Genomic DNA, 14249 nt, shown 5'->3' with positions numbered 1-14249 from the left:
CCTGTGCTTTTATCCCCTCGTCTGGATCAGCCCTTCAAGCTGTACGTGGACGCAAGCCACATTGGTGCAGCTGAATTATTTGGTCATTGAAAAGGAAGCTTTGGCATTAGTCTTGGCCTTGCAGCATTTTAGGGTATATTTAGATTCTGCTCGGCCAATTGAGGTATTTTCTGACCATAACCCTCTCACTTTCTTGAACACATTGCAGAACCCAAATCAGAGGCTTATGCGGTTGCAAATTCATAATGTAAATGTGTTTGCCAATTCAGGGTGAGACCCTGTTCTATGGGGGGAAGTGTGACGGCCAGTGGGCTGGCCTTGTGTTTTGTTTTTTCTTTTACCTGTTTCTTGCAGGTAGGTGGAGCTGACCCAATTAGTGATGCAGCACACCTGAGAGGCCAGTCCCAGTGTATATAAAGACACCTTGACTGAACCAGTGGTGGCTGGCTTTGACGCTCTCTCTGGCACTTGTCATGTTTATTTGGAAGTTTCAGTTATGGCTGTTATGTCCTTTAAATTGTGTTTAAGTTGCTTTACCTTATTTTCATTAAATATGTCTTACAGCCTTTAAAAGCCTGTGTGTGGTCTCCCATTTGTTTGTCACTTCCTATGAGCTGGGTTGTGACATCTCCAAGCCAAAAAAAATTCCTCTATAGGGTTTAAAAATGGTGAGTAAGGGGGCAAGTATACCACTTCAAGTTGGTTGTGGTTGGAGAACCAGGCCTGGACCAGAGCAGCCCGATGGAAACTGACATTATCCCATATCATCACAAACCTGGGCTGATCTGGTCTGTTCTGTACAACTATGTTATGGAGAGCATCTAGAAATGTGAGTATATGTTGGCTATTGTATGGACCTAGTTTTGCATGATGATGCAGAAGCCCTCGAAGGGTTATGGCGCCACACAATGTGATATTTCCCCTGTGCTGCCCTGGGACGTGCACAATTGCCCCTTGGCCAATTACATTACGACCCCGTCGTCTTGTTTTGCATAGGTCGAATCCAGCTTCAACAATGAAAATGAATTCATGAGGCTGTGCAGCTCCATCCATGGCCAAGATTCTCTGTTTAAAAAAAAAAAAAAAAAAAAAAAAAGAACGTATTACTGTACTACAGTGCTGCACATACAGAACCCTCACCCCATCACACAGGTACCTGTGTAGCTTTCAGAATGGATCCATGTGGTATTGATATGGTACATATTCAGCTGCTACTGGATTTCACCAATACTGTATTGTACATGTAAAGGACAGTTACACTTACCCATACATGTTCAGCTCGACAAATGGGACTCTGTAGAGCTGCTTCATGGTGATGCTGTGTTTTCCCAAGATGCGCCTGATGGTGGTGATGCTCACAAAGTTTATGTTGTTGAACACTTGCCTGTCTGCAAGTATTTGCTTTCGTAGCTGGTGGAGACGGATGGCATTGTCTGCCCTCACTAGATCCACAACGGCAAGGTCCTGCTGTTGTGTGAACAGGCGTTGGCGTCCTCCCCTTGAAGGTCTTCGAGTCATTCTAGAGAAATACAACCACATATTGTCATCGCTTTGCTTATTTTTCTTACAGTACTTTACTGTATATACTGTATCATCCACTGTATAACACTGTACTTCAATATAAGTAATCATGGTATGTTTCACAGAAACTACCACTTTGGCTGCAAAATGAGCATTAGCACCCTTCAATACCCTGAACACTTGATGTGGTAATGTGATATACTGTGGAACAGTGCTATAAAAACCATCAGAGTAGAGTAGAAGGTAGAGAGGTGAAGACATACCTGTTTTCTAGTCGGAATGTTCTTGTTACAGATGCCACTGTGAAGCGGCTTAGATGTGGATGGACTCTCTGCACAGCTTCAGGCCATGGTTGATGACATGGTCCACCAAAGTTGCTCTTATATCATCAGAAATATGGGTCCGTGCATGGCCTCTTCGTCCTCCTCCTCCTCCTCCCTCCATCCATGCTTGCAAATTTCTTGAATTGGCTAAACTGAGGGCTTTTTGTAGTTGGCTAATTGGTGTTCAGTTTTGCAAGTAAGCGCCTTCAGGTGTGTATTTGAGTGGTTGCAATTACACGATGTGTTTTGTATTTTGGATACATGTGTTTTCCAAATGGCACCCTGAAATTTCATTTTGTGAACGAAGTGTCTTATGTATGGAATAGAGTGTAGTATGCAGGACCATGTGTGTTGCATAAAGGAGTAAGTGTGTTGCATAATTGCAACTAGGGTGCAAAGCAGTGCTTTTGTTTAAGGTAACGGTGCATGTGTTTGAGGTATGGTAACAAAAGCTTCAAGTTGTGTTACTTTAGTCTAAGCATGGGTTTATAGTGTTCAAGCAACGGGCAAAAACTGTAAGTAGGATAAAGTGGTTTTCTTACTAAAACTGCTATTAATATCAGGGTGTTTAAAATGTCATCAATCAAGTTTTGGATTGATGAGAGAGGCACAAAGGTGATTTTTAATTTTGTGATTTGTGAGTGTATATTAATTACAAATTTCATCTAACTGTATACGGATTTAGTAAAATGTATTCCATAAGTGGTTCAAATTTATGTAGATGAGAACGGACAAAAGAAAAAATTAGGCAGCCTTGTGTCTCTAATGGAAGCAGGCCAAGGTCCATGAATGAGGAGATCAGCCAGTATATTACTGGAAACCGTGTGTGTGTGTGTGTGTGTGTGTGTGTGTGTGTGTGTGTGTGTGTGTGTGTGTGTGTGTGTGCGCTTGCTGTCCTGGGGCAGGAGTGATTGAATGTGTAACTAATGATCTGCTTTTAATGATGGTACCTGAAGGCATTTCTTTCAGTATGAACTTCTGAATGAGTAACTGGCCACCTTGAGCAGGAAAAGCACAGACAGTGTGTGGTTACTGAAATGATTCAGGAACAGCCAAATGGAAAACAAATGAACTGGTACTGCAAAAAGCAACGACAGGAGTCTACTGAAGTGAGGTGAGCAAGCTTAACTGGCAGCCCAGTGCCAGTAACAGTGTGAAGAAATCAAATAAATAATCAGAAAAAATTGGCATTGTGAAAGCTTTGATGTTAATGCTTTGCATGTTAGAGCAATCAGATCAGCCAGATATAAAACTGCCAACCATACATGTGCAATAAGAATAGTTTTTGTATTAGAAGTTGGCAGTCTTTACCTGCTTTTTCTTTATTGTTCAGTTGATTTTAATTTGATATGTGATATCTGGATTAAAAACAGAATTTAGTGCAGATTGTAACTTTAAAGATTTAGGGAAGGCTAGAACTAGATTTCTCAAGGAAAACTACTATAAATAGGAGGATAGAAGAGCTTGGCTTCCCAGTTGGACTGCCAGGAATATAATTGAATTGTTAATGTAATGAGGCAACACGCAAACCTGACATCCAGCCAGTAACACTACTGTTTTTATCAGTGGCATTAAGCTTTGTTAGGGTGGATAAGGCAACTCTGGCCACTCTTACTGGACTCTTTTGTACTGTAATGACCTTCACAAGAACAAGGAAAGGTTGGGGTGAATAAGGAAAAACAGTCTAATCTTGGCTCTCCAGACTTACTGCTAAATAATCTCAATAAAATGCTGCTGAAAAAGTGTTTTCAAGGGCGAGCAATGACATCTCACTCAAGTGGGGCTTTGATTGTTTAATGCATGGTCAAACTACAGAAAAATTAGCTTCATACAATCAGATAGTATATTGTGTTTGTTGGGGGAAAACTCTGTAAAAAACCCAGGAGAAATAAAGACACAATGAGACAAAGTTACTTTCTTTATCAAACGTGTACACGGGTGAGCTGCTAAGAACAACTCACACCATGCACAGTGGCTTGGTAATTTTTATAGGAAAGACAGTGAGAACAGGATAAGAAAATACAAAACAAATAAAATAAACAACTCCATATGTGGCGCTAGTCTCGTCAGCAGAGAGCTGGGAGAAGGCTGTGAGAGATAAAACAATCTAAAACAATATGTCCCAAAACAGTATGTCTTTGCTGAGAAAGTCTAAAAAGATAATTCTAAACTAATCTAACCATAGACAAAAGGGCATGCTTGCACATTTAAAAGAAGGTAAAGAAACATAGAAACATTTTTCCTGTAACATTCCCTCCTGTTTTAACTTATTTTAAATGTATACAACAATTGTCTGTGAAGGTTATTTATTAAGTATCTTAAGCAATTTTTAAATTCTCAAAATGTCAGCATAGCAGAAATGGAAGTCATTTGGTCTAAAGAATAAAACAAAAGAAAATAATACAAAGAAAAACATAGTAAATGAAAATCATAGTAAATGAAATAAGAAGTGGAATAAACAAGAAAAAATAATAAAACTAAAACTACAAAAAATAAAGGATAAAAACCTTATATTTTAAAACGAAAACTTACAAAAAATAAAAGGATGAAAAGTAAAATGAAAACTTTATATTTAAAAATGATGAAAACCTAATATGTAAAATGAAAACTTCAAAAAATACAAGGATGAAAACCTTATATTTAAAATGATGCAAACCTTAAATTGAAAACTTTATATGTAAAATAATGAAAACTTCATATTTAAAATGGAAACTTTATGTTTAAAACTGAAAACTTCAAAAAATAAAAGCATGAAAACGTTATATTTAAAATGACAAACTTTATGTTTAAAACTCAAGACGTCAAAAAAATAAAAGCATGAAAACTTGCATAACCTACTAATGTTTTAATCAGTGCATGATCACTTGACAAGTCATTTTTAATCACCACGTCATTTATTAGCAGCTAGTACAAGTTCTCCTCTAACAGAATTGCAACGGGATGTTGTTCTTCTTCAGGCACGGCAACATAAGCAGTCATTGTAGTTGTTATCATCTGTGAAATCATTACTCTTAGACATGGCAACACACACAACACTAATATGAGCAGTGCTATCATGATGAGACCTAGAAGGAAAAATGGCTTTGCTACAGCAGCCAGCCATGAACCGCTGAACAGCCAGTCCAGCCAGCCTTGTGCTGTAGCTGCTCCAGGTGTGTGTTCAGTGACATATTTTTGCAGAGCGGTCAAATTCTGCAAAGCTTCATAAATGTCTCCTCCAGTTTCGTATCCATCAGGGATAAAAGTGCAACATGTTTCCCCGATCAGCTTGCAAACTCCTCCTTGTGATGCTGTTAGCAGGTCTAGTGTCAGTCTGTTCTGCAGCACCATCGTTCTGATGGCCTGCTGTTCTCCTGCTAAGGCGGTTCCCAGGGTCTTAGTCAAGTTGATGTGTCGTAGCAGAGCATATCGGTTGATTTCCACGTGATCCCGCACCTCGGCAACTCCAATGCCGGGGATCAAGCTCTGTAAGAATTTCACTCCTCCTCAGATGCGAAACTCTGGTTCCTTTACTGCTTGGTGCCGTCCGTGCACATCCTGTCTGGTAATGAGTCTTTGTTTGTAGTATCATTCGGTAGCTGTAGTTGGAGCGACAGTTGAGGCTCATCAGTGTCGCGTTACTGGCACAGGTTTCGTTGAGTGAACAGTCCATACACTTCCTCTCGTTCCTTGGTGGGCAGAAAGTGTATATGTATTTGCATAGCAGTCAGTTTTATTATTCAAGTAAGCTGTAGTGTTCATAAACTGCCACCAGAAATTAGTGGCATAGCCATGGGGAAACTTGGTGTACTTTCCTTTGTCATACAGTGTCTGCCTTTTCTCCATATAACGTGACTTGTTGTCCCTCACGGAAGCAAAGGTGAGGAGCCCGGCCATGGTCAGGGCCGCTGCAGTTGTTAAGAGCCACCACCTCATGACGACGGGACACACCCTCCTGTCGCGAGTAGACCCCCCGGCCAGGAAAGCTGACCCCTCCACCGGGCGAGATCACAACAAGTGGGCAAGCCTGCTGTCAGCTGTGTTTAGATGGCTTCACTTACTGGCTCTGATGGATGCAAGATGGTCGTTCCGCTATTTTGCAAGCTCCAGTTTTTCCTTTGGAGCACTTTGATCAGAACCCAGTCACCGGGCTGTGATCTGCAAGACACTTGATAGACATCATTACATTCTTCGTCATTTACAATCATCTCTTTATTTTCCTACAACTTAGACATACATTTTGCTACTGAAATTGTATCTGCCTTTTTCACTGGGTAGATTTCTGGCCACTTTGAGAATACATCTATAACCACTAGGGTGTATTTTTACCCTTGGCATTCATTTAGCTCAATAAAGTCCATATGGATTGTGTGGTCTCAGGTTTCCCTGAGCATTACATTTTTGACACGTCATGCACGTTCTGACAAATTGTTTTGCTGAGGTTTCAAAATTTACAGTGTAGAAATGAGAGTTGACAATACTGGTCAGTCCCCCCGTTGACAAATGCGTACAGCCATGAGTCACTAATGCCGCCATTTTGTGGAGGAATTTTGGCAACACTAGCTTGCCATAACACATCATTAAGTCGTTTGTCAGAACTGCACCGTGTTTTAGCCATTTTGCCTGCTCTGCTGTGCTTGCTGCTTTTGTTCATTTTTCAACACATCCAGTGGAATCTGATGTGTGTTCACTGCCATCAATGTGATGTTTGTGTTTTGTGCCGCCTATTTTGCTGCTCTGTCGGCAAAGTTGTTGCCTGTAGTAATGAAAGAGTCAGTAGGCGTTGTAAGAGGTTGGCATGCTGAACCAGGTTTCCAGTTGGTGTAATCATTCCTCTGTTATGCCAAATTTTTTGCAAAATGATGTACAGCAGAGAAAACATACTGGCTGTCTGTATGTATATTTATTAGTTTGTCTTTGTGTATTTCACTTTCGCGTATCACAGCTATCAGCTCAGCGCTCTGTGCAGAACACGAAGAAGAAAGGGGTTTTGCTTCTATTATTTTACTATCTGTGGTTACTGCGTAACCTACACAATTTCGGCCTGTGCTGTAAGGTCAAATGCTGTTCTCCTAGCTTCCACACTTGCTGATCATAAGGTGGATCTGGGCCTGGAGTTTGTTTAAATCTCAGAATGTTGTGATACTCGGTCGGTTTCTGGAAAGTGGATGTGGCGGGTGTCATTTAGCATGCACTCAGGTTTAATACCAGAAAAGAATGGCATGACTGCTATCTTAAGTTTTGTCAGAGCGTCTCTACCTAGCAAATTTACTGGACACGACGGGTCATATATGCATTTAATAAAGCACCTGCGGCCACTTGCTGTGTGCACTAGTTCTAAAAGGGCAGTTAATTGTTGTACAGTTGTGTGGCCTGAAGCTGACTTTACAACTAATTTGTCCTCTACTCCTACAATCTCGTGGGAAGTGACCTTCCTCTCCACGGTTCTAGCAGGCGTTGTCTCTATGTTATCTGCTGTTTCTGCGTGGCTGTCTGCAGCCTTGGTGTTTGTGACTTTGCTCGCCTCTCTGTTCCTGATAGCCACCTGCGAATTAGTGTTTTAGTCTATTGTCAACAGTCAGCCTTATTTTGAAGTTACAGAAAGCTTCTTCTTTTTTGTTTGTCTTGGTTTGGGAGAATAGATGCAACACTACATTTTCACTTAAGGCAGTTTTGAATAATTTCTAGTTTTTCAAACAATTCATGGATCTCACACATTTCAAACTTTCAAGTTAGGGTTGTTTCCCATTTATACATATATATATTTAACTTTGCATTGCTCACAGCTCATAGCTCACAGCTCTAAACCTAGGCATTTTTCAATCATATGCCTAATCACTATGTGTCACTGTGATTCTCAAGTATTGTCACAAGTTCGTTTAAATTCGTTTCCAAAACCAACAAAATAATCAAACAAAAACAAAAAACATAAACGTGTCAGGACACAAAAGAAAAAAGAAAAATGCTGCCACCCGAACAAGGCAGAAGTCTGCATATGTTGGCTTGTAAGAGCATGCAGCTTGTAACATGGTAGACTAATGTGCCTGTGTTAATTCAGCTCCATATTATTGTGTGAAGTTGCACTGGGTTGGGAGTGGTTTTGTGTGTGTCACATTTTTGGTGAGCCAATGGCTGGAATGGGGTTGGACTAATTAGAGGCAGGTGTACTTGATTGCACTGATACACTGGTCTACTTATAGCCCACACTACAACCACTGCTGTTTTGTTTTGTCTCTCTGTGCAGGTATGTAATGTGATGAAATCAGATATGATTGGGATGGATGGGTTTTGCGCTATGAATTTTATATTAAGTGCGTCGTTTTGTCTCTCTGTGCAGGCCAGGGCCTATTATATGCCACAGCCTAAAGGCAGCAGAGTTGCAGAGGCTTGAGTGACCACTGACTATATGCTTGCAGGGTGGTGGGTCTCCAAGGACGACTTCTAACCCTGTTAAAGGCAACATGTGGAGTGCAACTTGGCTGTGTGGCATAGCTGGCTCTGGCCTTGGGACTGTGTGTTTTTATACAATTCTTAAGTGGGACACTGGACTGTTTTATCTTTTATCTCTTGATATATTTTTTGTCAATAAATTATCTTTTAGAATTTTATTGACTGACATCTTTTTGCCCACGACTGAGACGGTTGGTCAGACCTAGAGTCTTTCTTTGGGTGTGTTACAGCAGCTTCTGCTCTAAAAGAAACAAATAAATAAAAAGAAAAGAAAATGTGTAACATGCTCATCAGCTTAGCAGTGTCTACATATTTAATTCAGCTTCTCAATCCTGTAGTTTTAGCTGTTGACTACAGGGTTTTGCTTATTGGTTGTTATTATAGGTGTGCTCTATATCTCAGCAATGTGTCATTCTAGGATGATAGGTTTCAAGCTGGTCAAGTGCCTCTATGCACTTCATTAGTTTAGTTATTCTCTGTATTGTCTTCATCTCACATGTCATTACACTGAGTTTCAGCAAACCTTAAGCTTGATGCAGACTACTGCTTAACAATTATTCACCTCACATCATAACAGATTAAGGTGCCTCTTCATATTAATATTGTCATTGTTAATATTATCCTCTTTGTCTTATATGACAGCAATAGCATATTATAATATTTTATCAGTGTGTACCACTATACTACTCCTGAGCCAATTTGTTAGTTAGGATCATCTTATTCAGCAAACAGATAATTTAGAATTCATCCAATCTGCGGTCACATTTGTTCTCTCTGTTGCATGGTGGACCAGGCAGTTCTATTATAATATATTATTTATATTTTATTTTGTATCCATCAAGGGCTTCAGATGACCTGCAGAATCATCCTTTTCCCAAGGTGGAGACAGTTACCTTTTCACACACTCTCCTTGGCTGAACAATGACACAGCCTTAATATACCTTATTTATTTTATTAAAATATTTTCGTGTGAATTATTTGCTTTATATTCAATTTATACATGCTGGGCATGGTCATCATGCCAACTGTGTTTCATTGTTAATATCACTTTACAGGTTGTTATCCTTGCTATTATTAATTTCAAATACTCTAAAGATAATTTCTACTGTAACTTTCCCTTTGTTCATCTTTATTTCGTACTTTTTATATTTATATCTACTCAGTGGGGTCTGTTTTCAACCCTTTTAAACTACTTCAAACTACTGTGATCTCTAGTTTTCACTTAATAAGGGATTATTATGTTCTTCCTGATATGGGTGGTGCTGCAGATGCGGCTGCAGGAGTGAGTGATGGCTTACTAAAAGGATTGTGGGAAATGCACAGTGTCTCGTCTTCTGGTTTTACTAAACTGGCAGTTGAGTTCTATTCTTCTGACTGTTTATATTTTGTTTTCTTAAATCTCTCAGTTTACAGACACTGTTTTTGTCCGGCGTCTGGACTTTTCTTTTCTCACCACTGCTCGTCAGCAGGAGTGAGTTTTAATTTCACTTGCGTGATTACCCATCTTATTTATGTATTTACTTATTTTTGTTTAAGTAATATATACACAATACAGCTGCTATCACCTTCGCTGGTATTAGAGACGAGAGTGGTTGTTCACACGCCCTTCTACTTTCGGACTATTTCCAAAAGCGGTGTGAACTTTACGAGACGGAACTCGACCGTTCTCTCAACTCACCAGCACGTCAGTGAATAGCAGTAAAAGAAAAACACAGTAGGAGCAGCTCAGTCTCTTATTGGACCGTGAAAATTCAGCTTGCTCCATTAATTAAAACAATACACACACACACATTCACATTCACAGCTTCGACGCGCGCGACCGGAACCCTTATAATAAGGGGAGCTCCCAGAGCTACTTACTCCCTAGACCCAGTCTAGACCCAGCTGGGGGAGCTACCCAGAGCTCCAAAGCTACCAGTCGACGAGCTTCCAAAGCTTCCAGTCGACGAGCTACGCTACCAGTCGACGAGCTTCTAAAGCTACCAGTCGACGAGCTACTTCCGCTATTTTAAATTCCCTGAATTCAAAATGCGCTTTTACGCAAGATTGTGTCAGTGTGTCTGTATCTACCTGGTCGGTGTCGCCGGGTCTGGTCCACCTCGATCGGGTCCCACCACCGTGGGTCGCTTTCTAAGAACGTTGGCCAAGACTCGAATTTAACGCCCTTGGTCTTTGACCACACACCTAGTGTGTGGGCTGTCGACAGACGAGCAACGTGGACTGGTCACGGAGATGGGACACGATGGAGGCGCTCCGGCTCCGAAGGACCAAGAAATGTTGGGGGAAAACTCTGTAAAAAACCCAGGAGAAATAAAGACACAATGAGACAAAGTTACTTTCTTTATCAAACGTGTACACGGGTGAGCTGCTAAGAACAACTCACACCATGCACAGTGGCTTGGTAATTTTTATAGGAAAGACAGTGAGAACAGGATAAGAAAATACAAAACAAATAAAATAAACAACTCCATATGTGGCGCTAGTCTCGTCAGCAGAGAGGTGGGAGAAGGCTGTGATAGATAAAACAATCTAAAACAATATGTCCCAAAACAGTATGTCTTTGCTGAGAAAGTCTAAAAAGATAATTCTAAACTAATCTAACCATAGACAAAAGGGCATGCTTGCACATTTAAAAGAAGGTAAAGAAACATAGAAACATTTTTCCTGTAACAGTGTTACACTGCAACACACACATTATAGAGATTGCTTTTCACATTGCATTGTGAGAAACCTTTCTCGGCTGGGTTGATTGGAACTAGGTAGAAAAGCTAAATTATTGTTTGTTCATCACCGTTCTTTTCACACAGTCTCTGCCAACATCTCATCACTGTGGTCACTTCCTGAGAATTCAGAAATAGCCACTTTGATCGGAAACAAATTTACCTGACTTATTTCTAATTATGAGCGGTTACAGCTGAAGAAAAGCAAGGAATTTTTGAACTGAAGAATATGTTGTAATTAAAGGCTTTTTGAATCGGAAATAGCAAAATTATTGGGTCCCAGCTGGTTACCCCTTGGACTAGGATTGGTCAGTAGGTGAAATAAATAGTCCATTACGACTTGAAAGAGCATGAAAAGAACACTGCACAGTTTCTGTTGCCTAAGACCCTCATTAGAGCATAATTATGGAAATGAATGAGCTGTAATTTGAAGGGCTACCCAGCATACCAGAGTCGGTATCTGTGCTTCCATTATCTGGACACCTGGGCATTTTAGGACAGGAATAACGGCATGCTAAGTGTAGCGTGAGTATGACCTTAACAGACAATCATCAGTTTCAGTTAGTAATTTAATTGTTGATACATAATATAATTGTAGCTATACTTTTAGACTTTTTCTTCATTCACAGTTTGTCTACAGACAGATTAGATAATGAATAAATTCTGTTATATTTTAAACCAAATAATTACCTATTACTTAGTCTGAATAATGGGGTGGTTTTTCAGGAGATGGGCTTGACCCCTAGTTTAAGCAAAACAAACCTTCAATGTTTTAGCATTCTAAGACATTTTGGACAATTTCATACTTCCAACTTTGGGGGAACAGTTTGGGAATCAACTCTTCCTGTTCCAATGTGACTGTACACCAGCACACAAAGCAAGGTCCAAGAAGACATGAATGTGCAAGTTTGATGTTTTTGTAGGTTCTCAGTCACCTATGTCATGGTAGTCTAAGGAGCTTGGAAAGAAACAAGAAACTGGACATCTTCAGGTTTTGAGAACATGCTTCACCTCTCATCCAAGAGGCCTCTACAGTTCTAAAACCAAAAGGTGGAGATTCCCAGGTATTTAAACCCTAGTGGGGGTTGTCTCTTAAAATATTGTTTTTGTTCACTATTAATTATGCACATTGTCACAAAGGTGTAAGTCATTACCATCAGAGGTTCAGGTGAAACCACTATCATTGTGTCACTTGACCAAAGTAATGTGCAAATCCAGAAACAGCTGTTCTTTTTATTTCGTTGTTCTTTGATTGTAGGACAATTCAAGGACTTTGTGAAAATGCAGAGAAAAAGCACAGAGATCAAATGTATTAGTTAACATATTTCCAGATTATATAATAGTGTGCAAATAGTTTTGCTTCATGAAACAACTCGCCATATTCTGTATATTATTGTTATATCATAAATCTGTTGCATTCTAACATTTCTGCACAAATATTTTTCATTTCATTTTATTTTTCATTGCATCCTTCTTTCTCAAATAAACTAAACCTTAATTGTCTAACAATTGGAACTTTAGCTTCAGATATCAAACACATTTAAATATACATTTTATTGAAAAAATAAAGCATATTTTTCACACATTTGACACAAATTTCACAAATCTGAGGCAATAATAGATACATCTGATTATTAGTTGTGGCATTTTTTTTCCTTTTACTCTTTCAATGCATTTCAGCTCTGCTTGTAATGCACATTTTATTTAATGCAGTAACAAATCAAAACTATCCTCCGGTCATCACTGGGCTTTTCATTTACTGTGCATGACATAAGCAAATACGAACAGAACATGCATGTCTATCAGATGATGAGGCTTTTGGGAAACAGGGAGACGTAAGCAGTGCTTTGGAAGGATTTAGAGCCAGTGAATAAGCCAGCCATAAGAGGGTTTTGCAGCTACAAATACATTTATTTCACCCTGAATTAAAGGTTATGTTGGACCAAGCTGAATAGGGATTATTTGTTGAATCATAAGATTGACAGCCACCTGAACATTAGTTTAAAATAAACTACATATTTACATTTATTTAATAAGTAGAACAGGAATCAAAGCAGTAATTAGGAAAGCAAAACATTTCTTCTTTTACACGTAGTATCCAGTATGTCTTCTAAATCTGCTTCCACAAACACATGAATCATACTAGCTGGTGATCCATTCACCAGATGGCTCAACCGATCTCAGCTGGAAACAAATATCAGCCAATCTGCACCTCCTAGAACCATCTCACAAAATATGAAATATCATTGGTAAAATATGAGTTAGTTAAGTGGAGGGCTAGATATACCAAGTCGTTATGTTTCATCTTCTGGGGATCATGAATTTTACAGTAACCCATAAAATTCATGATGCCCAGTTGATGAAATTTCCATCTGATCCAAAGTGGTGGAACAGCTGGCCATCCACCAAATTCCACTGAAGTTTGTTTCTGAATACTTGACCAGATGTTTGATAAACTTACTGTTCCTCATTACAGATAAAGAACTGAGTGAAAAATCTCATAAAATGTATAATTATTGTTTTTACACTTTTATACAGCTTAAATAAAAATCAATGATTGATAAGAGTGAACTTGAGTGGTGCTGGCAGATTCCTGGATGCAGCCAGGCTGTTGTGCTTAGCAAACCAAGAGGTCTCTGTGATATAATGTTAAATATATATATAATATATAATGTTAAAATAAATAACAATAATGTTTTAACTTTGAGAATCTTTTTCTTGAAATCGGATCTTTTTCAGTGTAACATGTAAAAATAAAGGGGAATATGGTTTTGCAAAAATCATGATCTTGTTTTCACATAATAGAGGTGTGTGTGTGTGTGTGTGTGTGTGTGTGTGTGTGTGTGTGTGTGTGTGTGTGTGTGTGTGTGTGTGTGTGATGGAAATAATGTGTGACAACTGACTTACATTTCATACATGTTGCATAAGCTTGTCAAAACATTTAAAACTACTTTTTTTCAGTGGGAGGAATGTTTGTGATGCTGGAAATCAATTTTTTCAGTTAAGGTTCAACATAAAAAGGGGCACTGCACGAATCATATGACTCTTTTTCTACACTGTCCTTAAAACGTGCTGTAAAAGAATCAGTGAAAACCTGGTGTTTTCTGTTGATTTAAGTGCAACCTCAGAACATAGCCCACTCCTGACTAAGTTATGTGTTTCGAATATGTTACCTTGGTGATTTAGCCAGGAAAAAGGAAGCCACTTACATATCACAGAAAACTGATTTTTAGGTCGACATAGTTTAGTGATCCGT

The 14249-nt window shown here is 39.2% G+C and overlaps 1 protein-coding gene and 1 long non-coding RNA gene across 2 annotated transcripts; both read right to left on the bottom strand.

Moving 5' to 3' along the window:
* Positions 1-659: 659 nt before the first annotated feature.
* Positions 660-1518, bottom strand: LOC146680551 (uncharacterized). Its single transcript, XM_085448694.1, is given in 3 exon segments — positions 660-983; positions 985-1111; positions 1265-1518. Coding segments are annotated over 3 exon segments (705 nt in total).
* A 2236-nt stretch (positions 1519-3754) lies between these two features.
* Positions 3755-7825, bottom strand: LOC146680550 (uncharacterized). The gene is made up of 2 exons (XR_014918099.1): positions 4373-7825; positions 3755-4321 (listed from the first exon to the last, which is right to left on the bottom strand). It is a non-coding gene; the product is annotated as an uncharacterized LOC146680550 (long non-coding RNA).
* Positions 7826-14249: the final 6424 nt, after the last annotated feature.

Source organism: Copadichromis virginalis, linkage group LG23 (assembly GCF_057382275.1).
Source record: "Copadichromis virginalis isolate Kocher_CV1m ecotype Utaka linkage group LG23, C_Virginalis_male_GT1.1, whole genome shotgun sequence".
Classification (NCBI taxonomy): domain Eukaryota; kingdom Metazoa; phylum Chordata; class Actinopteri; order Cichliformes; family Cichlidae; genus Copadichromis; species Copadichromis virginalis.
The sequence above is the reverse complement of the archived record's forward strand: the minus strand, read 5'-3'. Positions and strand labels throughout refer to the sequence as shown.